This window comes from Sciurus vulgaris (genome assembly GCF_902686455.1).
Source record: "Sciurus vulgaris genome assembly, chromosome: 8".
Classification (NCBI taxonomy): domain Eukaryota; kingdom Metazoa; phylum Chordata; class Mammalia; order Rodentia; family Sciuridae; genus Sciurus; species Sciurus vulgaris.
In genome coordinates this window covers 11933487-11958661 of record NC_136468.1, presented here as the reverse complement: position 1 = coordinate 11958661, position 25175 = coordinate 11933487, and the positions used below count along the sequence as shown (strand labels likewise).

The 25175-nt window shown below is 47.7% G+C and overlaps 1 protein-coding gene and 1 long non-coding RNA gene across 3 annotated transcripts; one reads left to right on the top strand and one right to left on the bottom strand.

Moving 5' to 3' along the window:
* The first annotated feature begins 193 nt into the window (after positions 1–193).
* Positions 194–22164, top strand: ARHGEF5 (Rho guanine nucleotide exchange factor 5). Of its 2 annotated transcripts, none has more exons than XM_079151076.1 (15): positions 194–334; positions 6245–9305; positions 9799–9862; positions 10283–10347; positions 10758–11011; positions 14067–14089; positions 14619–14771; positions 15064–15193; positions 15454–15528; positions 15935–16024; positions 16505–16662; positions 17249–17410; positions 19083–19153; positions 20717–20821; positions 21435–22164. In XM_079151076.1, the coding sequence occupies exons 2-15, from the start codon at positions 6257–6259 to the stop codon at positions 21590–21592; spliced, it is 4557 nt and encodes a 1518-aa protein (XP_079007202.1). In that variant the 5' UTR covers positions 194–334; positions 6245–6256; the 3' UTR covers positions 21593–22164. The 2 variants fall into 2 exon arrangements, with proteins under 2 accessions (XP_079007202.1, XP_079007201.1); XM_079151075.1 differs by having other exon boundaries at positions 13929–14089.
* On the bottom strand, positions 19164–20709 carry LOC306668059. The gene is made up of 3 exons (XR_013765717.1): positions 20209–20709; positions 19809–19994; positions 19164–19730 (listed from the first exon to the last, which is right to left on the bottom strand). It is a non-coding gene; the product is annotated as an uncharacterized lncRNA (long non-coding RNA).
* Positions 22165–25175: the final 3011 nt, after the last annotated feature.

Sequence of the window (25175 nt, the reverse complement as noted above, 5' to 3'; positions counted from 1 at the left end):
CCCTGCTGCCCGCGCGCCCGTCCCGCGCTCCCCGCGGCCGCGCCCTCGCTCCCCTGGACGGCCGTGGCCCGCCCGCCACTTCCCCGCCGTGACGCGGCCGCCGCCTTCGCACCAATGAGGCTCGGGCGCCGAGGGGCCCTGCCCCTCCCCCGGGAAGGTGTGTCCCTGTTTCCTCACCTGAAACTTCCTCGGGAGAGCCGGGTCCCTCCTCCCGTCCGGGCGGCAGGGGCGGGCCGCGGGTGGGGCGGCGGCGGCCGGGCCTGGCCGGGGACTGCGGCCGGCGCCGGGACCTGGAGGGGGCTCTCGGGCCCGGGCAGCATGTGACACCGACCAGGTGGGTGCCCTCCTTCCTTCCCAGCCCTGGGCTCCGGGCCGCCGTAGAGCCCGGCGGAGGTGCGGCAGGGACAGGAAGGAAGAGGAAGCTAGGCCTCCCCAGGGACCAGCCCCGGCCAGGTCCCGGGGCGCAGGCTCCGGAAACGGGGGGCTGGGCCGACGGGCAGAGCGCTCGGTGAGGGGCTGGGTAGCCTGATCGCCAGCAGTTGGGGACCTGGAGAACATGCCCGTGTCTGGAAACTTTGCTTCCAGCCGGGTCCCCGCCTAGTAAATGGGCACCCTGTGCCGCGATGTTCCCGGGCGCATCATCGGGGCTCTTTCTTCAAAGTCTGGCCCTGGGGAAAGCTAACCTCCGTAATAAGGAAAAACTGAGATTCCCTTTCTAGACCATTCTTTACCTCGAGGTGTGTTATTGGCTTCCTCGTCGTAACCAGGCCTGGGCCTTCTTTCCTTGTTATCTTCATGGCATTTATGTACATACGTGCGCCTGTCCGTGTCTGCGCCTCTGGACCCTGCTGGTCGAGGCTCTTTAACCTGAAACAGTTTGCTTGTAATTGGGGGGCGTCCCAGAGCCTCCCTTAGTCACCACATTGCCTTCTTAACCTAGGGAGGTGGAAAGGCAGCTGTTTAGAGCTGGAGGCTGGGGTAAGGGTGCAAGAACCAGTCCTGGTTCTAAGCATCCCTCACAACTGCCTCCAGCGAGACAGGCCTGGGAGAGCTAATCCTGGTGTCACTTGTTTTCAGATCTCAGTCCCCTTCTCCCCTTCCTGGATCTTGGAATCCCAGGACAGACTTGCCCTCCTGTCTACCTAGCAGTGAACTCTGGCCAGGACTGTTGTCGGATTGAGGGGGAAGGGCATGCCATACAGGCTAGGGAGAGAAGGTGGCTTTCCTTGTCACTTGCTGTCCTCCTTCACTGCACTCTAAGCTCTTACATCCTTGACCTGCTGAAGAAACCCCAGCTCTCAGGGAATCAGCCAGCAGTAGCTGGGTGGCGTCTTCCCAGCTTCCTGCTCTATCTACACCTGGAGCTTTTAGAAGCTAGGCCCTAGAAAAATGGGCATCAATTTTTACCAATCTGTGGGCACAAAACTGAATCCATGACCCTTGAAGACCTTTGAAAGGGGTCCTGGGGGCCTGGGAGGAAGAAATGAGAGGTGTCAATTCTGAGTGAGACTGTGGCTCAGGAGGAATTTATGCCATTGGGTACCAGTCAAGAAGTCAGGAAGATTTAAAGAAAACCCTCTTTTTAAAAGGATATAGGGATTCCAGATATAGTTGAGAGTCTTCGTATCTCTGGGTTCTCTAGAGTGTTTGGCTACCCATAGTGTGGTCTGTCTGAGGTTGTCTGTGGCCACATTACACACCATGTCTGTGGGATAAACAGGAAGACGTCATATGTGGTGTCTGGAGTGGTCAGTTGCTATGCGATGAGGACAGAAATGGGGCCACTCATAGGATCATGAGTTGGACAGGAGCAGCATTACTAAAATGATGGTGTAGACACAAACAGGTGACTTACACCATCTAGTGTAGACAGGCTGGGTTATGCACAGTGTCTGTGAAGTGAAGAGAGGCTGGTCACTCATAGTGTGTGCAACGTGGACTGGAGTAGGGTCACCCTCTATGTTAAGGACACACAGGTCACTCACACTGTCTGTGAATGGCACAGGGCCACAGGTGGACTTGTGGGCAGAAGTCAGCTTTGGCACCAATAGTGTTCTTATCTAGGACCATCTGCTCTACAGGCAGTAGATGATGTGAAATTTTCAGGCATCAAGGAATAGACAAAGTTCATAAAGAATACAGGACTTTCCTCCAGTGGATAAGACAGGTATTAGCAGTCAGTGGTTCAGAAAGCTACCCTTATTTTGATACCTTGGAGAGTCAGGGGCAATAACCTTAAAACAGTGAATAAAGTTATACATCTATATGGTGATCTTATTTTCTAAATCACAACATGTACTTTTGATCATGGGCAAGAGGGTATTTTCCTAATGTAGGCAGAAGTATAAAGTATAAATGCAAAAGTATTGTAATCTCAAGATTATTGCAACAATTTGTGTTGTAAATCAGAATATTTGAATTGCCATTGCTAGAAAATTCAGGAAGTTTGATCTTTGGAAAAATATACATATAGAACTTAATATCTGTTCAAAGAACAAGCATTGTGACTGGAGGTGGGGTATCTTTGAAATAGAATTTTATGTCTGGTGACTAGAACTGGATGAGAGCTAAGGTGTTGGGGGTCTATAAAGGAGACAGCAAGCTCTGGCACACACTGTTGGTAGGCTGACTTGAGCTTTGGCTTCTAAGAAGTCACACATGGATGGAGTCATGCAAATGTAACATGTCTCTAATCTGGAAGGAGGCCAGATCAACATGATGCTTGCCCTGTCTTTGCCTGTGCTCACATTAATAGTGATTACTCACCCCCAGTGCAGAAGGAGATGAGGATGCTTGCACTCTAACGGAATGGGCAATGCAAAAATACCTCCCTTCTGATGTCTGTATCTGAGTAAGACCCTGTTTTATGGATTTCTTTTAGCTTTGTCATATTCTAACTGTGTCATGCATGGTTGCAATAGGATTACTAAGACCGGGTCAAGTACAGGACCATGGGGAAGGTCTGGGGTGAGTGGTGTCCAAACAGGTAACCAGTGATATTTCCAGATGCATAAAAACAGTGTCAGAAATGGTGTCTATGAGGTTGCAGGGGACAGATATGTGCGACTAGATTGGAACTGGAAATATCCAGGTAACACATGATATAGATAGATAAAGCTTAGGTGTGTCTGAAACACTTTTATAAATTCCACGACTACTTGTTTTAAGGCCATGATGGTGTATATGAGGAATAAGGCCTGGACAATACAGATGTGGGTGAGGGGAGGGGTGGAGTTAGTCAAATGGTCTCCCAAGGCAGGTAGGAGTTTCAGAAAGTGTCTACAAGGACCAAGTATGTTATTTAACGTGGTGGAGACTGTAAGATCACATCATAGTATCACCCATAGAGATCATTATACTTTATACTTAAGGGATAGAGGGAGTGAATCACACACCGCCAGTTAACTAGAGACGTAATAGTTCTTCAACATGGATACAGTTATGGTAGACATATTTTGCCCCATGCAGATGTATCCATGTCTATGAGTGACCAGGAAATTGTCCATACTACTTCTTCGCAGTGGCCAGGACCCTGCCTGTTTGGTTATAGCAGGCTCTGTTGCACAGAGTCTCAAGTGTGGCTTACTGTGGGGAGGAGGGGTGCATACACGCTTATGTTTTCATATAGATGCGTATGCCATGGCTCAGTGTTCTGGTAGCAGGCTTCAGGTTCTTCCACTTTAAGCCTGCATCAGACAAGAAAGATGCAGGACCAGTACAGCATGGGGTCCAATAGACCCTGGGATATTCCCTTGACTGAAGACCTCCAGCTTCCTTATGAATAGATTTCTGGGTGCTAACAATAGACTTTCAACAAGGGATCTTGGTTCAGATTCACTCATGCCATTTGCTTAGGAAATTTGGGCAAGTGTCTAGTTTAGTTTCCTCCTCTGCAAATTGAGCAAAGTTGTCTGGTCTCCAAAGGTCCCTCTCATTTATAATTCCTATATGTCTCTCTCAAACGTGTCTCTCTCTCCCAGGTCAACAATACCTACTATTTCTGTGACTCTTAAAGAAAACAATGAGATTTTTATGTTGCCTCATTTAATCTTCACCAGAATTGTGAAGAAAGTACTTTAATCTCATTTTAAAAGTTAAGGGATGTCCAAATAGATTAAATGATTTTGACAATTGCCTTAAAATAGCTAAAGTTAAAAAAAAAAAAAAAAAACAACTAAAAATTGAACCACATGCCTTTAATTCTCCATTCTTCCTTGCGTCATGTAACATATCTTTGTCGAGAGCCAACTAACCTTCAGGAAAGGGGACTGAGCCGGTGACATGGCAGTATTTGTGCCATTGGCACTCCTGGTGTAACCACATGATGATAAGTGCAATGTGTGTATCAGGAGAAGCAAAGAATTCTCTAGGGCAGAAGAGGATTCCAGGTGGAGACAGGTACTGATCAGTGGTGAGGTTGCTGGAAAGAGAGAGGCCAGGCTGTGCAGCTCCATGCTGAATATTTGGGCTTTGTCTCAGGGGCAGTCAGAGGCTGGAAGTGGTGTTTTGAAGATTGCTCAGGTGCAGCGTGGAGAATGAATAGGAATGGAGCAAGATGTGGAGAGGTCAGTGGACAGGTGACCTAGCGAGAAGACACAGCATGCTCCTGGGTTAGCCATGAAGATGGCAAAGCAGTGGAAACCCTCAGGAATATTTAGGAGGTGGATCAATAGGATTGGGTGATTGATTAGATATGAAAAGTCTGGACCAGGAGGGAAACAAGAATTTCATTCTTTATGTGAAAAATATTTATTAGGCACTTAGTATGGGCCAAGTATTGTGCTAAGCATATGTAATTGAACAAGATAGATGCAGTTCTTAATCTCATGTAGTTCACCACACCATAGTTGAAATGGAGGGTAAATCAAAATACATAATTACCTAATTTTAATTGTATAAATGGTACAGAGAAGTGAAGTGAATTGTAATTGATAATCGATTTAAAGAGAAGTACAGAGTAACCCAGTTAGAGGATTGGAAAACTGAGGCATACATCAGGAAAACTGAATAGCATAAATAACAATGAAGAGAACATCTCCAAGGTCAATAGTGTTCAGTATAACTGCCGTCCCAGGGAAGGGGCCATTGAGCCTCTTTGGAATTAAGAATGTGGGGATTCTAGGACATGCTGGAGAATTGTGCCTGCTGAAGCTGGTGGAAACAGCTGGGATGTGGGCATAGGAAGACAGCAGACAGGCGCAGCACCTCCTAGCCATTGGAAACTGAGCAAGACATGGGGACAGTAAACAGGAGAGGAGTCGAGGTGTGTGCGAGAAAGATATGATCCACAGCTTACGGCCCCGGAGGGAGCAGGCTTGAAAACGGCGGACCTTGGGGAGAAGGGACATGGAAATGCAGGTTGCTTTGGATGGCAAGGAATCGAGGTAGCTTCTCTGCTGGCTTCTGAGATCTTTGCAAAGAGGGAGGTGAGTTGTTCTGCTGGAAGTGAGAAGAGAAGCAGGAAGGTCACACTCTGGCGAAGTAATGGGAAGTTTACGTAGTTGCTGGAGAAAAGAGGAGAGTGAGATAATGAGGCACACAGCTTTAGGGCCACAGTGAATCTAGTGAGTCTAGTTATCATTCCACTTTACGGCAGCTGCCTCTGTAATTGGAAACATAATTATTCATTAGTTATGTCTCTGCTAGACACTATAAAAAAAAGGAAGATGAGTAAAATCAAGACCCTATGAAAGCACTTGAAGCTCTCGTACCTTGCTCATTGGCTGAACAGCCTGACCTATTTTAATCCCGTCGACGGTTTAGGAGGAAGGTCCCACTCCCGACATTGCCTCCCTGGGCTATTAGACCTAGGGTGTGTCACACACTGTGTCTGGGAGTTATATGAGGCTGAGTCACTCTGAGTGTCCGGAGAGTCGACAGGGAGAAACAGACAATGACATAATAGGATCTAAGGGCACCGGCCACAGTGGGCTCTTGGCACTGTGACAATGGTCTTGTACTCTCGTTGGAGTGTTTATTATGTTTACCCCATGAGACTGCAGGCTCCATGAGGACAGGTCTTTATCCATTCACTACTGAATGCTCTACACTTAAAAGGGTCACCAGGGAAATCTTTAAATAAATAAATAGATAAACTTATAGAGGACATCGCTTATTTAGTTGTATACCTTTTGTCTCAAAGAATGACCCCAAATGGAACCAAAGAAATGTCCCACTCTTCCTCTTTACCATTCCTCCCTCAAGGTAGAGGCATTAGAAACATTTGTCTTGCGTTCTTCCATAGGATTCAGCCCTGATGGAGGCTGAGGAGCCCCAGCCTGGAGCCTCTACTCCCATCCCTGCCATAGAAGAATTCAGAATTATCCCTGAAGCCATCATGAGGAGTAGCCAAATCCCCGCCATGGACCTTGAAGCCCAAGAAGACCAGGACCCATCTTATAAGTGGGCAGAGGGACAGAGACTCTTGTTGACCCAGCCAAGAGAGTTACAGGGCATGACTGAGTATGCAGCTGAGGGCAGGCCCTTGTTCCCAGAGGAAAGGTCTGCAGATACAGAGACCAACCAGGAAAGCCTTGTGGCAGAGGCCTGGGAGACCCCAGAACATCAGGAGGCAATGCCCCAAAGCCTGGCAGACAGAGGATCAATGGCACCAGCTCCCCCAGAGCTCTGGAGCTGCCCCATCCAGGGTGAACAGCTAGACATGTTCTCAGTGTCCAGTGAACTGGACAGCAGAACAGAGGTGGGATTTCAGCCAGACCTCGCTTCTTTGACATTGGGAACTGGACAAGCAAAAGAGAAGGCAGAAACTTCTCGTGACACCTTTTGGCTTCCCTGTGAAGAGCACCCTGCAGAGGCCAGCCAGACTGAGGACTGGAGAGGTGGAACTGTCAGCCAGGAGGAGCAGGAAGGTCAAGGGCGAGAGGGGCTCTTACAGCCCCAAGAGACTCAGGGGCTCGAGGAGCAGGAACAATATGAAATGGGATTTCAGGGGAAAGGGGTTCTGGGGGAGGATGCATGTTCTCATGGGCTTTATGGGGAGCAGGAACAGTTGGTGAAGCAGGTTCACGGTAGAGAGAGAGGGCGCAGGCAAAAACAGGAACAGGTGCCAGATGATGTGATGTTTGGGGGACAAAAAAGAGGAGGACTCGATGGGGGATTGGAGGTCCTGAACTGTGGTGAACAGGGTCAACAGGGGAGGGAGAGGCAGGCTCAGGGACAGGGAGGCCTAGACGAGGAGGAACAGAGGAAGAGGGAGTTGAGGGGGCATGAAGAGAGTAGGGTGGACTCTCAGTACATAGAGAACCTAAGCCTAGTGGGGAAGTCAGAGGAAGTAACTGGGAAGCAAGGTCAGGGTCTAAAGGGGAAAGTGATGTGGACGGAGGAGGATCCAGGGAGCTGGGCTGCGGCTGGGCTGGGGGCAGTGGAGAACGAGAGGAGCGCCAGAGACGACAAAGAGCCTCGTGGTCCTTCCCCACCAGCTCAGGGAGCCCCCGTGGTCCCTTCTCCCAGTGACTTATTTCCAGATGCCTTTTGTCCCATGACTCAGATTCCTCAGACTCAGGAACTATCCTCCAAAACTCTAATTTCTACACGGGAGCCAAGACATTCCCCCGAGCCCACCTCTCTACCTGACTCCTTTCCTCCTAACGAGTCATTGGCTAATATAATAGCTCACAGTAGCCAGCAAGAAGGGTCTGCGCTGAAGAAGAGCACAGTGTCCAACCAGGAGACCGAGGCGATCTCGGCCGGTGCATCTGCGGCTCCTCCCAGGACACCAGAGACTCCTGCTTTCAGTCCTGCTCGAGGCTCATCACCGCAGAGTTCCCCAGTTGGCTTTCCTAGCAGGGAGACCCCGAGAACCTCTCTCTCAGCTGACAGCCTATCTCCCTGTGGGGCATCAGAGACTCTCCTGGTGGCCCTTTGCAGCTCCCTGCCTGCAGTGACCACCCAGGACAGGGCCAGCCCTCATAGCCCCCCAGCCAACTGCAGCGGGGCCATCCCACACCTAAGGAGCAACTCCTTCCCGGGCTCCCACAGGACAGAGCAGACTCCAGGCCTGGTGGGAATGTCACTCTCTTTCTCTCATTCAGAATTACCCCAGAGGCCCCCCAAACCTGCCATCCCAAGAAGGGACAGAAGAAGTGGTAGGGACTTCAGCGTCATTTCAGAATTCCCTACTTCATTATCTACCCTGAGGCAGGATTCTCAAGAACCCACTTCAAGTCCAGAGAGACCCAGCAGTCCACACAGCAGCCAGCCATGGGACTCTCCCCCCGATTCAGCCCTTTCCCCAGGATCTCCTGCCTATGGTTCTTCCCCATCCACTGTCTACATGGAGATGAGGATCCCTGGATCTCTTCCTCCTCCTCCCCTAGAGAAGAGACACATCCACTCTTCCATGGTGGAGAAAGACGGCCATCTTCCTGCAGTGGTCCCCACACTGAAGCGACACAGCCATCCCCCTCCATTGTCCCTAAGTTCAGGGCTACATGGTTTTCCTAAAGGCCCCCTTCCCCAAGTTCCTGACCCCCTTGTGGCAAGGCAACACCGACCTCTGCCATCTACCCCAGACAACTCCCACCATACTCAGACCTCTCTCGCCAACAGGATGAGATACAACAAGCCATTACCCCCAACTCCTGATATGCCCCAGTCCCACCATTCTCCCATCTCGTCTTCCAGTATCTCAAGGATCTACAGACCTCTACCCCCTGTCCCCATTTTGGATCCTTCCACCGAACCTCCTCCATTGCCCCCAAAATCTAGGGGGAGGAGCAGGAGTACTCAAGGAGGACTTGTGAATTCAGGGGGTCAAGCCAAGCCAAGACCCACTGGTCAAGACTGGGCGATCTCCACTCCCCCCTCTACTGGACGTACCTCTTGGCCCCCAGCCATAGGCAGATCAACAGAGTCTTTGGCTTCCACCAGTAGAAGCAAGAGTGAAGTGTCCCCTGGCATGGCCTTCAGCAACATGACAAACCTTTTAAGTCCCTCTTCCCCTACTTCTCCTTGGACTCTGGAGCTCCAAAGGCCCACCACCAAGGATGAACCGGGGTTCTCGGAAGAGCCTGAGGTCCATGCAAGAGGGCTACTGAGAAGATCAGACCCTCAGGACGGAAGCAATGGCCAAAGATGGTCTACTCTCGGCCCAGCAAGGCAGCCAGAAAGGCCCAGCCATCCCCAACTGGAGAAAGCATCCAGCTGGCCCCACAGGCGGGACACAGGGATACTACCTGAGGGCAGCAGTGGACAAACTGTGGTCCACGGTGAGGGGTCCAACAAACACAAGGGCTGGAACCGGCAAGGCCTGCGCAGACCTTCCATCTTGCCTGAGGGCTCTGCAGGTGAGCAAGAGCAAGGGCCATAGTGCCACCAGTGAGGCCAGCTCTTTCCAGCTGTCACCACCTGGTCCCATCTTCTGTCCCCAGGGTCGCTGCTGTTCCCTGTGAGACTTCACTCACTCACATCCTGCCGTCAACAGAAAAACCCATGAGCGCCCTCTCTCCTTCCCTTCCACCTCCCCATCTCTACTCAAACGGGGGCTGCCTTTTCACGTCCATCTTTTCCCCCCAGTGTTGTCTTAGACTCCTTTTCACTTTTCAGCAGCACCCTGCTTGGAGGAGAGAAGGTTCCCTCTACTTGCCCCACTCCTCTTCTGACACGAGGACTGGGACGGAGCTGAGACTGGTTTCCTTCAATGCTCTGTATTGTCACTTTCTTCTCTCCCAAATTCCTTGCTTTTCCCCCTTCTGGACACCTAAATTCTCTCCATAAGACTTACCTTCTTCATTTTTTCTAAATGTCCCTCTGAAATCTTAGCATGTCACCCATTTCTAGTTTCAGATTCAAGAGGTTCAGCCATGGGAAGATCCCCTGGCCCCACAGACACTGTGGTTTTCCGGTGAGTTACCTTCTCCTGACAGACACACTTGCTGTCTCTCTGATTGGGATGCTGAATTTCATAACCTGGACTTTAGTTGATCTGGGTTCTGGGACCTGGAATGACTCATGCCTCTCTCTTCTGGGGGTAAAGTGGTAAAGAGAGACCCCAGGATTCCAGGCAGGGAGACTGAACTCTACCTGTGGGTTCCATTGGCTGAGTCTTGAGTCATCCATCCTCTTAAGTCCTGGATCTTGAACTCCCCAGGTGAATGTTCCCAACTATCCTGAAGGATCAGGATGCAACTCTGCACCTGTCTGGGGGATTGGGTCCTGACATCCCAGCACAGGCTGGACAGGCAAAAGACTCTTTCATCTGCAGTGGCCTGGGGTCATCAATCTCATGGCCAGCAAGCACCTCAGAGCCTTCCTTCCTGTACAGGGAGAAGAAACCAAAGGAGGCAATAGGAGGCTTTTCGAGACGCTGCTCCAAGCTCATCAACTCCTGTGAGTACCTTGGAGCAGGTCTGCAGGGTACTCAGATAGGTGTTCTGCCCAAGATGGGACTGGGCCTCATGCTTGTCAGCAGGCTGGGGTGATGTCTGCAGGAGAGAGGATTGCCAGGTCAGCAGCAGATGGGCAGCTTCTGTCTGTCCCTGGGCCTCCACTCACATCCCCTTCCCTTTGGTACCAGGGATTGAACTCAGGGCACTCAACCACTGAGCTACATCCCAGCCCTATAAAGTTAGAGACTGGGTCTCACTGAGTTGCTTAGTGCCTCACTTTAGCCGAGGCTGGCTTTGAATTCGCAGTCCTCCTGCCTCAGCCTCCTGTGCTGCTGCGAGTACAGGCACTCGCCACCACGTTCAGCCTTCACCTGCCCTTTCTTCCTCTCCCGTGTGACTTTGCCTCTGTAGCCCAGCTGCTTTACCAGGAGTACAGCGATGTCTTTCTGAACAAGGAGATTCAGAGCCAGCAGCGGCTGGACAGCTTGGCAGAGGCCCCTGGGCTCACCTCCCCGCGGCAGCCTCGGAAGGCACTGGTGTCCTCCGAGTCCTATCTGCAGCGCCTCTCCATGGCTTCCAGTGGCTCCCTCTGGCAGGAAATCCCTGTCGTGCGCAACAGTGCTGTGCTGCTCTCCATGACCCATGAAGATCAAAAACTGCAAGAGGTACCAGGGGGGCAGGGGACGGGAGGGGAAAGGGTTACAAGAAAGTTGGCCAGGTTGCCTTGCTGGTCTTTGTGTCTCCTACTCACAACACCACCACCAAGAGCAGGCTGTCCCTCCCCCACACCACACCCCCACCCCAGTGCACGTGCGCGCATGCACACACAGTGACCTGGACCATCTCTGTTCTGGAGAGTGAATTGTTTTCTGAACGTCAGCACTGTCCTCCTCCCTGCATCCTTATGCCACTGGCCATCTGCGCCCACCCGTTGCTGGTTTGGGCTTGTGTAGAGTAATGAGGCCGTGGACTTGTTGGGAGGAGTGTGGGATGAACTTCATTTCCACGGCTCCAGGGAAGACTGGAATCTCCCTCTTCCTCCAGGATCTCAGGCTACACTAAAGTTTTCCTCTTCCACCGAGATACATGGAGGAGATTTTTGTTTGGTCCCTAGAAGAGGGTCCCTGGATCTAAGAGGCTTTAGAGCATCTCTGCTGGGTCTTCATCCCAAGAACAATACTAGAGGCTGTTAGTCTGGTTTTAACCTACCACCATTAATAGGTTTTCCATCAAAAGCTTCTCTAAGTCTCAGATCTCTCTAATGTGAGGAGCTATGTGTACATGGTATCGAGCCTTTCTTCCCGGAACAACAGGAGAGCAGGGTCCAATAGAATAGTTTAAGAAATTAGCTTTGGGAGTAAATGACCTACATGAGAAGCTCACCTTAAGATCTGCTGTTCAACTTTGTCCAAGTTACTCCATCCTTCTAAGCTGATGTTTCCCCGTTTGTAAACTGGAGATCAAAGAGTTACTGGGAGAAGTAAAAAGGTGAGTGCCTGGTACTCAAGAAATGTTGACTATTTTAGTTCCAAGTCAGGTGGACCTGGTTCCCCACTTACCAGCTGTGTAACTTTAGGCAAGTTGTACTTCACAAAACCTTAATCTCCTCATCTACACGTTGAGGTTAAAATGCCTACCTGTCAGGGTTGCTGGGCGATGTATTTATTCATTTATCTTTTGTGGTGTGAGAAATTGAACCCAGGGGTGCAAAACCACTGAGCTACATCCCCAGCCCTTTTTACTTTATTTTGAGACAGGGTCTAAATTTCTGAGGCTGGCCTCAAACTTGTAATCCTCCTGCCTCCGCCTCCAGAGTAGCTGGGGTTACAGCATCACCACTGTTATGTGGTTTAAATGAAATAACACATATTTAGTTTAGCATCATGGCTGGTGTGTAGTGTGGTAAATACTAGTGCTGTACTTTCCCCTTTCCCCATTAAGGAGGAGTAAAAGTTGGGCCATAAGAACTTAATGGTAATCAGTGCTTGTACTACCTCAGAGACAGACGTTTGGGGGCTTTTCAAAGCTCAGACTTGAGGGCCCTGTTCTCACTGCCATCTTTAAAGCACGTCAAGGATGTTTAGGACATCACTAATGTACCTGTATGTCTTGTTCACACACTAGGGAGATCCCACAAACTCCAGTTCTTTTTTCCCAACTCCAGCATATTAGGAAGTCTCCAGGGCTCCTGGTCCAGCTCTGGTCCTGTGTTTACGAGAAGAGAGGCCTCCTTGTCCCCACCTCTTTTACACACATCTGCCATTCATAAAAATAGCACCTCTGGGGGCTACAGGGTGCTGTCAGACTCTGTTTCTTTTGACTTCTTGAGGGGAGAGCAACTCTTCTGCATAAAACGACAAGAAAACGAGGTTTAGAGAGGTTCCATGAACCACCCAAAGTCACATGGTCAGTGAACACTGGCTCCAGGACCAGACCAACGTCACTGCAGTGTCAGCTCCAGTGTTGCTGTGAGGGAGGTTGTTGGGCCGTGTCCTTGGTCATCCAAGGTGTGTGTGTCTCTTCTCTCTCTCTATCCAGGGGTCCATCTTGAAGCCACAGGCTTGGGTGGAAAGTGTGAGGAGCCCACTGGTCATGGCCCTGACTCACTGTACCTCCTGCCAGGACTTCTAAACATGCTCTCAAGGGCTGTGTGCTACCTTAAACCACAGCGACACCATCTTGTTCTCACACCTCCTGCTTCCTTCCACTTATCCTCACACCCCAACCTGAACCATGACCTTCATCCCCTGAACCTGCTCCTCTCTCAAAGATGACCCCATCATTCACCTCGTGACTCCATCGTTCACCTCATTCCCCCACTTGAACGCTAAGGCATTAACTTTCCTTCCAATTTGGCCCCATTTCCAGCGAGTAACTGAGACCTTCCAGATCAACCCTCTAGATAATTATGAAGTTGCTCTGCCTCTCCTCTTCAGAGTCTCATCTCTCATCTGGCAATATTAAAACTTCTCCACCCTGGCTCCCTGTCCCCTTTAACCTTTTTTCCACCTTGTGCCAGAAATATCTTTCTCAAAAAGCAGATCGCATCAAGTTATAAAACCTCTTTTCATTTCTCCACAGATTCAATCCAGTTTTACATTGTTTAACTCTCTAGACCTGGTTCCTTATTTCTCTTTGCCTGTTCCTCCTCAGCTCTTGATACTTTTGTATAATTGGGTCCCAAATGTTTTTAGGATTCTGTTTCTGAAATAAATTTTATTGTGTATATTGAAGATATACACCCTGATGTTAGGAGATATGTGTAGATAGTCAAAAGATTTCTATAGTAAAGCAAATTAGCTTGTTCACCATTTCTCATAGGTACCCCCTTGTGTGTGTGTTAAGTTTTTTGATCGGCATATCTTTTTGTCTTTGGGTGCTTGCACGTGTTTTAGTTTAAATCTCACATATTGAAATAACTCCTCCTTCTCCCCCCAGATCAACTTAGGTTTTGTTATAAATGTGAGCTGTGAAAGGTTCTGTCTTTTTCAGAGCCCTAACCCTAGCGTGCTACTCTCTGTCTGGTGGATGCAGAGCGTTAGCAAAGCTTTTCATTAGGCTTCTTCCTTTTCAACATCTTAGGCCAAATTTGAGCTGATCGTGTCAGAGGCCTCATACCTGCGCAGTCTGCACATAGCTGTGGATCATTTCCAACTTTCAAGCCAACTCCGGGCAACGCTGTCCAACCAGGAACACCAATGGCTCTTCTCTCGTTTACAGGATGTGCGAGACGTCAGCACCATGTGAGACTACTCTTCTCCCAAGTACCTCTCCCTCAGCCTCTCTAGGGCCACTGAGTCTTCAGTCAGTGTTTTCCCTCTTAGAAACCCTCCCTGGGCCATATCTCAGGATGAAATGGGGCATCAACTCCCTCCATGATTCCCAGTGGCTGTAGAGTTAGGAAGAGCAAAGAAGAGGAGACAGTTGAGGTTAGAGAGGCCCATTAATGGATAAGTAAGTTAATGAGAAAAATACGTCCTGGGTGAAGGTTGTGGACTTAACTGCGGGCATGCCCTATATTGGAGATATTCTGGAAAACCAGAATAAGATAGAAGATGGGGGAGAAATCGAATATGAGAATCAATAGTGAAATCAGGAGCAAACTAGCAACAGCCTTGGAGAGAATTCTAGTGTTGGCAAGGAGTACAGAGCTAAGAGTCAATAGAAGTTACTGAAAATAGGAAGAAGTCAGAAGTCAGGGCATAACCGGGGTCAGCCAGCTGCTGAATTGAGGCCCTGAAATCTCATGAAACTTGTTTAACTACTGTACAGGTTCCTTTCAGACCTAGAAGAGAACTTCGAGAACAACATCTTCTCTTTCCAAGTGTGTGATATAGTCCTGAACCATGCCCCAGACTTCCGCCGGGTCTACCTGCCTTACGTCACCAACCAGACCTATCAAGAACGCACCTTCCAAAGTCTGCTGTGAGGCCGATCCCCATTCAGTCCCTGGTGGGCCCTGCAGTGACCTTGTGCCAACCCCCCCATCCAGAGTGCTATCACAAGGGTACATGTCCTTGTGCCTGTGGTGTGGTCTCAAGCCCTCCATACCGCATCTTCTCAGCAACCAAACCACACCTGGGCCCCTCTGCATCAGATGTCACCATTATTTCCCAAGCCCAGACATTCCACTGATCTTCCATTCCCCATGCCATCATGGAACCCCACCCCGTCATTCCCCACAACCCTCCTCACCCGAGGTCTACTATTCACACAGGAATAGCAACAGCAATTTCCGAGAGGTCTTGGAGAAGCTGGAGAGTGACCCTATCTGCCAGCGCCTTTCCCTCAAATCCTTTCTGATCCTGCCCTTCCAGCGCATCACCCGTCTCAAGCTGCTTCTCCAGGTATGGCAGATGCTTCATTGGTCATCACCCTGAACTCAAAGGGATGATCCTGAGATGCTTCAGGGCAGAGGACCATCCATCCCTTAGCCCTCCGCCTCCTGTGGAGGATGTGTGCAGACTCCCCACTGCACACACTCTTCTTTCTCAGAAATATCTGTTGTTGAAATTGTGTCCCTGGGCTTCTCCATTAATCCACCCCATCATCTCTTCCTGTGTATTTCTTCCTGTCCTCTGGCTCCTGACTGGTCTTTATCCTACAGAACATTCTGAAGAGAACACAGCCTGGCTCTTCAGAAGAAGCAGAGGCCACAAAGGCCCACCATGCCCTGGAAGAGGTAGGCAGCTGCTCACCCCCACCCCTGATTGTCCTTCACAGAGAAGGCATCTGTTCCCCAGGGCCCAACTCCAGGGAGCATGGGAGGTGGGAACCCGTTAAGGGGGAGGTAAACCTCTTCCCTGCGTCCACCCACCTCCAAGCACATCCACCCACAGCCTCCTCTTCCACGCAGAGCACTGTGTGCCAAGGGACTGTGCACCCACTGCCAAGTCCCTCACCAGGGAGCCTTCTGTCAGGGCCTGCAAAATACCCCAGAGTCCTAGGGCTTGACCTGGATTTCCCTCAGTCAGTTCAGCCTGGGAGAAAAGAGCAGGCTGTCATATCCTTTTCCAGATTGCTCTCAGGGAACGCAAAGATTAACGACTCTAATACCATCCTTTCCCTCTTTCCTGCCAAACCCTCAGCTGATCCGAGATTGCAATAATAATGTCCAGAGGATGCGTCGGACAGAGGAACTGATATACCTGAGCCAGAAGATTGAATTTGAGTGCAAAGTGAGTTAGTACCCAGCACCCCACTCTGCCCATGACTCTCTTTGGCATGTCCTACAGATCACCTTCTAAATAGTCTTCTTGTTCCCCTCTTCCCAGCCTCCAACCATCCTGCCTTTCTGTCTGTTCTGTTTCTGTGATATGCAAATGTCCTCTTCAGTCTCTGAAACTATTGTCACATGAAGGTGCAACACTGTGTGCATGTTACATTCTGCATGGTGTTAAAATGTGAGAACAAATACGTGTAGATATGAGTACATATACTATATATGTGCTTGCACATTCATAAGGAAACTCTGGAAGGGTATTTTAAAAAAAGAGCAATGTTCACAAGGAAGAGGAGGAGTAGACAGGATACTTAAAATGTTTAGGGGGAAACAGAATCCAAGCAGGTGGGTTCTGAGCAAGAAGCAGTTAAGGAAGAGATGATTGGCGAGGGGGTAGGACTGCCTGTAACCCGGTCTTCTCTCCTTCGGCCCATAGATATTCCCACTCATCTCACAGTCTCGCTGGCTGGTGAAAAGTGGGGAGCTGACAGCCCTGGAGTTCAGCGTCTCCCCAGGGATGCGAAGGAAACTGAACACACGTCCTGTCCACCTGCACCTCTTCAATGACTGCCTGTTGCTGTCCCGGCCCCGAGAGTTAGTGGCTGGAATGGGAGGCTGGGACAGAAAGGGAATGGGAGGAGGCAAGAGGGAATGCCTCAAAGGAACATCTTCTTTCTTCCTAGAGGACCCTTTCTCAGTGATTCAACCCATGGAGTTCAGGTCATTGCAGAGAGAAAAGAAAAATGAACCCAAAGCATAAAATAGAAGATCCCACCAAATTATGTCATGAGATCCCATAATGGGAGCTATAAATGTCCAAATGATCTTAACCACCTTCTCAAAGCAATCTGTTTGTGCTTCTTTGGGTTAGATTCCACCTACTAGAGATACTAACTAATTTCAAACCTTAATGCTCTGTCCTTGGAGCCTTGGAAAATTTATATTTGTTCTGTTTCTTCAGCTTCTTAAAGTAATCAAGTATCCATTGCATGGCATAGATGGTTTGCCAAGTTGGTAAAGATACTGGAGTTACCCTCTTGAGAGCAAGTTAGGACTATCTTGTGATTTTTATAGGAATTTTCAGGCTGCAGATGCTAAGGACATAGAGCTTGAACCCAGGAGGGTGGGTGGATGGACGACAAAAAGTCCAGAATCCATTGTAAAGACTTCTGTTTTGCAGGGGTAACCGATTCCTGGTATTTGACCATGCACCCTTCTCCTCCATCCGGGGGGAAAAGTGTGAAATGAAGCTACACGGACCACACAAGAACCTCTTCCGCCTCTTCCTGCGGCACAGCACCCAGGGCACCCAGGCCGAGTTCCTCTTCCGCACAGAGACACAGTGAGATGGGACTGGGCAGGGAAGCTGGGTGGGTAGCCTGGGAAGGCAGTGGGACCAGGCAGAAAAGATATCCAGGAAGCCACCTAAACACTACTAGCCCCTTCTGGACTGGGGGGCATCATGGAGAACTCTAAACTTCCAGGGCTAAGAGGCATCTTGCAGGAGATTGCAGGTGGCAAAGAGTTTGAAGACACCTTTAAAGCTTAGCATCTATTTTATCCTTTACTCAAAGACCTCAAGAAAGGAGATGGACTGGTTTGGAGTAAGCGAAGAATTTGAATACTGGTATCTGTGAGTTAATGCTCACACGTGTGGGCCAGAGACCCTTCGGTCCCCAAGGCTGCCGGCACATATATGAATAAGACAAGCACCAAGTACCTTTTGCTTTCCTTCCTCCCACCTGCCTACTCCATCCTCTGCTAAGCAGAGAGTCATAGTGCTGGGAAATTTGATTAGCTTACCATTTCGACAATCATTATGACCAATAGATTCACCTGTGCTTGTCTTTGGAGAGCAACAATTATACCTATAAAATCTAGTACACAGCTGGGTCCAGTGGCAGATACCCATAATTCCTATAATAGGGAAACTGAGGCAGGAGGATCACAAGTTGGAGATCAGCTTTAGCAACTAAGCAAGACCCTGTCTCAAATTAAAAACAAAATTAAATATAAAATAAATCTGGTACATAATGCCTATAACAACGAATGCCTAAGAGACTGTAGTATTATCGATAAATATAAAAGATATGCAAAGAGTCTCTCTTTAAAAATTTCAACATATCAGGCTGGGGTTGTAGCTCAGTGGTAGTGTGCCTGCCTTGCATGTATGAGGAACTGAACTCGATTCTCAGCACCACATATAAATAAATAAATAAAATAATCCATTGACAACTAAAAATATTTTTAAAAAATTCAACATATCTAATGATCTGAGGTTCCCACATTCAAGACAATTTTCAGTTCTGTCCCTTGGAAGACTACTTGGGATGGAATTGGTAACACTTACCCTCCGTTATGGAACAGAGAGATAGGTAGAGGGCTTTGTATGCTAAATATCACATGAGCCAAATAAACAGATGCAGATACATTCTCTTTGTTTAGTGCTTTGGGTAGAATCTTCCAGTAAATATGTCAACTCTCAGTTACTAGGCACATGTAGAAACAGAGGCTAAGATAATGCAAAGCATCCAATGCTTGCAAAATGAGATTAGGATTAGTTTGTGCAAGAATGACAATGACAACAAAATAGCTCTTTCTCCCTGGTTGAATTATTATCACAGAATAACTTTTATTTTTGAGATATTTGATTGACATGGGCAAAGGAGTGTCAAGAATCATGCAAAGTGATAGAGGGAATCTCAAATGAGATGAACGTTTTTCTTGGCACAATTTCCAAAATAGGAAGTCTTCATGTATATTATCGACAGTTAACTTTATGCCCCTACTTGGAAGATATAAGGAATCTGGAAAAGGAAAGGGAGATAGAGTTCCATAAGACACGTTAACATACAGTTCAAGATGTCACCAGTTTCCACCAAGTAGGGTCCTGGTGACTTGGCTGTAAAAATCATTGAACTAGACAAATCCTATTTGCTTCCCCATCATTGACCCCGATCCACGATCCCAGGCTGCAATTGTAACCAGTATACCACCCTACTTTGTTTTCTCAGAAGTGAAAAACTTCGGTGGATTTCAGCCTTGGCCATGCCGAGAGAGGAGTTGGATCTGCTGGAGTGTTATGGTGAGTGAGGGTCTAGGAGGAGGAGCAAACATCAGGGGTGGAGGTCTCCCTTGGATGCAGGAGGTCAGGTGGTCATGTGGTAACTCTGAGGCTCTGTTCATTGCTTTTCCTCAGACTTCCAGAGTGGAGCTTAAATACTGGAGCTTTAACACCTAAGACACATCTGCTTAAAATTGCTCTTCATCATGACAATGTCCTCTCCCCCATACACACCCTGCCTTAGGCCATATAGTTCATTCATTCTATGGTATTTGTCCCCTTAATTCCATTCTGCTGACTTTGTCTGGGTTTTATTTATTTAAAGATAGGGAATGGCAATATGGCTGTGTAGGGAATCACAGGAGGATAGCAACACAGATTTGTCCTGACCACACCCCTCCCAGATGGGATGGCCTGAGGCCACTTACCTGTAGGGTCCCCGGTAGCTGCAGGCTCAAATTCTGAATTCATGTGCATGCATGCCAAGATGGACTTTTTCTGGATCTCATATCAGCCTGGTAGTTGTTCTCCAGCAAGGATTTACCAGTAAATGTCCAGAGAAAAAAATGAACTCAAAGGAACACTGGGTCTTTAGTGTCTGAAAAGAATAAATGAATATGAGGAAACTTTGAGAAGGAATCAGGAGAACCGCAATAACTGAAATGTGTTAACTTACTGTATGTTCCGTTGGTTGGCTTCCTTGGTGGATAAAGAGGGCAGGATAATTTTTTCTTCTTCATTATGATCTTGTGAATGGTAGATGGGGAGGAGTTTTAGAAAAAGAAGTATAAATAATATGCAGTCTTCTGCTTGTTTTCTGGGAGATCCAGTGCAGGGTAGTAAAGCAAGAAGAGCAATAAACCTAGATAAGATGGAACACTTATAGTTCAGCCGTACTCCGAGGTTTGTTATCTCGAGCCTCAGATCTATGGAAATTTTGCCTGGTTTACAAAAATAAACAGAAATCCAGCATTTCCTCAAGAATCATCTTGATCAACCTTGATCAGTAATTATCCTGGTCACTTATATGAGGAAACTGAAGCCAGAGGGGATTGAGTTCCTTGTATAGCACATACCTGGGATTCCACTGATGGAGTCTTCTCCAGTCTCACATCAGGCATTGAGGGAAATGAAGAATGAGTCACAGGCTCAGATTTTACCAGCTCAGTGGAGAAGCAAAGCAATAAATGAAACATTTAGATGAGGGAGACATGGTTTCTTACCAACAGTCAGTTTTAAGAAGTTCAGAATCCATTGAAGACTAAGGAATCAGGGAGGGCGTCAGAGGGAAGGTGGGTCTTCAGCTGAATCTCTAGTATTTGTAGTAAACAGATTGTGGTCATGTATTTCTCAGTCATCTTCCCTGGAGAAATAGAATTTTTGCTTCATTTCAGTTCTGGTATTTTTATTTCTATATCAGCTACTTTTGCTCCTGGAAGAAGATGAACGTTTTCCTACCTCCCCTTTTGTTTCTAGGCCGGCACTTACCTCTACCTCAAGTCTTCCTCAGCTCTCCCCGCCATTTCTCGCTCAGGTTCTCTTCTCCTGCCTCTTCTAATCTCTCTTCACCCTTCTCTTCCAAAGACTCGCCACAAGTCCAGTGTCTTCGAGCCTATAAGCCCCGAGAGAATGACGAGTTGGCACTAGAGAAGGCAGATGTGGTGATGGTGACTCAGCAGAGCAGCGATGGTAAGAGGGAGACTCCGGGAGCAGCAGGCCAGGCATCCGAGGGAAGATGTGGGGAGCTCCAGACGCGCCTGCTGTAGCGGAGCACCACAGCTGGGTGGCTTATAACAAAAGAAAGCTATTCTCTTACAGTTCTGTAGGCAAGAAGTCCAAAATCAAAGTGTTGGCAGGGCCGTGTCCCTTCTGCAGCCTCTAGGGAGGATCCTTCTTTGCTTTGTCCTGTCTGGTCGTCACATGCTCCTTAGCCATGGCAGTGTAATCCCAATCTCTGCCCACATCTTCCTGTGGCCCTCTTCCCTCTGTGTGTGCCAGGTTTCCCTCTTTCTGTAAGGACACCAGTTGTATTAGATTAATGGCCACCTAATTCCAGTAGGAGCTCAACTTAACTGTACTAATTATGTCTGCAACAACCTTGTTCCCAAATGAGGTCACGTTTTGAGGTCCCAGGGATTAGGACATCAACACATATTAGGAAGGGAGCAGAATTCAACTCCTAACAATGGAGAAGACACGGTATTGGGCAGCCGCAGACTTCGCCAGACCCTGGGCAGCCATGTTTAGTGTACTGGGAGGCTGGACCCCTCCAGGTAATTCTGCCCCTGCTTTGTGCCCACAGGCTGGCTGGAAGGTGTGAGACTCTCAGATGGGGAGCAGGGCTGGTTCCCGGTGCAGCAAGTGGAGTTCATTTCCAACCCCGAGGTTCGTGCACGGAACCTGAAAGAAGCCCATCGAGTCAAGACAGCCAAACTACAGCTGGTGGAACATCAGGCCTAGCTATTCCCTGTGAGGAATCTTATGAGCTTAAGAACAAGCTGTTCATGGAGATGGCTGCCTTCTGAACCCGCTGCAGAGGCTTTCTGTGGACCAAGAACTAAGCCCAAGGACAAAGCCCCGCTAACCCAGCCACTCATCCCAGGACTCCTTCTTCGTGCTTTGTGCTTGGTGGGGGGATGTTGAGGGACTTCACACTGGACTCTGGGATCCTTTTTGCATAGGAAAAGGGCCCGAAGAGCCTGATTCAGGGAACTTTACTTCTGCTGCCATATGGCCCTTAAACATCCTCAGCTTCCAGAGTGCAGATTTAGAGCAAGCCAAAGTGTCAGTCATGGCCACGTGGTCAACAGAATCTGACCTCAGTCCACGGAGGACAGTGTTTAAGGGGGAATCACACATGAGATGGGAAGGTCAAGCTGGTGACCTCTAAGGTGTCTTCCAACCTTAGTGTCTCCGTAATTGTTGGTGTGAGCACAGTGCATGTGTCTCTGAGATGTGCGTCTCTTGGTGGCAATGTGAGGGGGTACTCTCACTCTAATAAACTTGGCACTTCTCCGAGTGTTTTCTTCTGACTCCTCAGACTGAACAAGCTTCCAAGTATGGAATCCTGGGAGAGTTCCAGCCTAGTTTTTAGTGTCGGTGTGGTAGCTGCTTTATGACCCCTGAGAGTTTGGGCAGCTGTTCCACTTTTCATGGTGTCAGAGGTAGGAGACGGAATGAGAAGTCCTGGTGGGTAATGAAAGCCCCATGCAAGCCCTAGGTACTGTACCTCTAAGGTACGGGTACTGCTAGTTTGGGTGGATTTGGGGAATCCTATCCAGACCATTCATGATTTTCTTATTGTGGCTTAAATCCTTGTGAAGTTATCTTCCCAGATGTTTTAACTTCTTTACGATGGCAGCATGGCAATATGCAGAGTCCTAGAATACGAGTCAAGGGGCCCAAACTGCAGTGACCACAGGCTACAATTCAATCTGTTCATGTCTCCGTTCCCTTGCGTGTAGAGTGCAGGATCAGACCAAGAAAGCCCCAAAGTCTTATCCAACTCTAACCACATATTTTTCTCTGTCTTCTTTAAGATGACCTTTCTCAGTTGAAGGGCATCACTAAATTTCTTTCTCACAGAGAACTGTTGTGTGATGTAATAATAGCCTGGCATCTTCTGTGCCGTCTTTTAAGCTGGTTCATTATGGTCCTTCCGTGAATGGTGCATTGCAACTTAGTACAAAGGTAAGAATGAACATTATAAAGTTCGCTCTAGGTCCAGCTAGATGTGACGGAATGATGTGACGGAAGAGTATCACTTTTGACAACATACTATTTTTTCAATCCATTCTAAAATATGTTAACTTACTTATTTTTTTAAAAAAATGTTATCACTGTAGCATTTAAGAATGAAGACCAATATGTCATCTGAAGCGGGATGACCGCTAAAAAATATAAAATAGACTTTAAGAATTTCAGTTGTGTTTTGCACTCTTTTCCTAAACCCAAAATTAATAGCTCCTTATTATTAATGGCAACAATAATTTTAAGAATCCAAACTTGTGCAGGCCAGTATTTGAATACTGTCCATATAATTCAATACAACCTTATATTTTTCTAGGCAAAGTCTCTATTTTTTGCTCAGAGAAGTAAAATACCACCTTCTCAATGAAATATATGCAAATAATTTTTTGAATTGCGTGATTGCTTCTTTGCTCAAGGCTTTCTGATCCCTTTGAACTCAAGTTCTTTAAGACTTCTAACTACACCTGTTTTCAATATTTAATATATATTCATTTAATTGGATTATTCTTATCTAATCTGGAAAACCAAATGATATTTGGCTTCTACTTATGTTTAGATCCTTTTTTTGGGTTTTGTTTTAGATTAGAAACAAAGGAGGACAACTTAGATGTAGGTGATCTCGCCCTAGATGATTTACTTAATTTTCTCTAATTTGAGTACAAGAAAATTAAGGGTAGATACATTGAAATCCTTCTTCAGATTTCCAGAATTGAACTTAATTTTTTTTTAATCCCAATTGGCATCATTGGCTTAGAAGCACAGCATTGCCAGGACAGTGTAACAAGCATTAGCCCATGTTTTTTGGATGAACTTGCATCTGAAGCATATATGAATGCACAGTGTTTTGTTACCTTTTTAAGTAAAACAGCACAGGAGGAAGTATCTTTTGGGGACTTCAACAGCAGTCCTCTGTGCAGACCCTCTTCTAACTGGAACATAAGTGGAGCTTAAGATCACATGAGTATATGCTGAATTATTTATGAACTTGACTACACTGAACTTCCAGATCATTTTTGCCTACTCTCAGCTTAGAAAGCTCTCCTTAAGTTTATTCATTACCAAACTTCACTTCAAATTAACTATTATCTTAAAATCTTAATTGTGCATTATCTCTTATCTTGGTCACTTATAATGATTTTGATAACACCAGCCTTGGAGACTCTTTTTTCCCCCAGGGCTGGGAATCAAACCCAGGGCCTTGCACACGCTAGGGAAACTCACTGAGTTGTACCCCTATAACTGTTCTGTTTTTGTTTTTAATTCTGTGCACACATATTTATCCCTCTGAAATAAACGTGATTCCCTTTTGGACTCCTTATTGATCCAGCCACATAGTGTGTGCTTTTTAAGCATTTAGGGGTGTTGCCCTTATGATAAAGTCTTTTTGTTTGTGGGATCAAATTAGAAGTCCAGTATTTTGTATTGTGACCTTTAAAAACACAGCCCTTGTAGACATGGCCCTTGACCCACTCACCTCCCCAAGACACCTTACCGACACTTGTGCATGTTGGTACTTGGTTTTTGAGATCTCTGCATAAATATCTTTTGTGGCGGTGACTTGGTTTTATCGCTAACCCCAACCAGTGACCCGGGAGCCACATTTGCTGTAACATGACTCTGGAGCTACATGATTATAGTGACTCCAAACCTGTAGTTTAGTGTAATCTTCTCACTCTGAAGTTAGGTGTGTGAAAGGGCAAAGGTTACAAGTAAATGAGCTACAGAGAGACAGGCCAAACTAGTCATGATTCAAGTACATTTCTTGTTCAGATTTAGAACATTCTCTATGCTTAATAGTCTTTGACCCATGTTTTCCATCCCGCCCATTTTAAATGACAGTTACGGGAGTGGAAATTTCCCTAGCCTCTTCCTCGCAAGAGCATCCAGTCAGTCTGCAATTCCCAGGGACTGTTGCGAAAACCAACCGAGGCTAGGCTACAGGCTCAGGAGAGCAGGGAGTGACAGTGAGTGAATGAGCTGTGGATTCTCTCTGGGTGGCCTGTGCGCAGGAAGATGGTGGAGGAAAGGAGCTAGGATTTTGTGTGCTATAAACTGCTTTCCCGAGCTGGCAAGGGCGGGGGACTGCTGATCCCTGTGCTTGGTGAGTGAGTCATGGGCCTGAGGGCAGAGCTTGCAATAGGGAGGGGCCGAGTCTGGCCCACATAGTACTTCAGGAGCACCAATGGGCAGATAAATATTTTCCTGGCACTTTACCTGAGCACTTCAGAGAGGCAACTATCTCTCAACCATGCAGACGGAAACACAAAAGTAGAGCAGAATCTAGTCAGTTTGT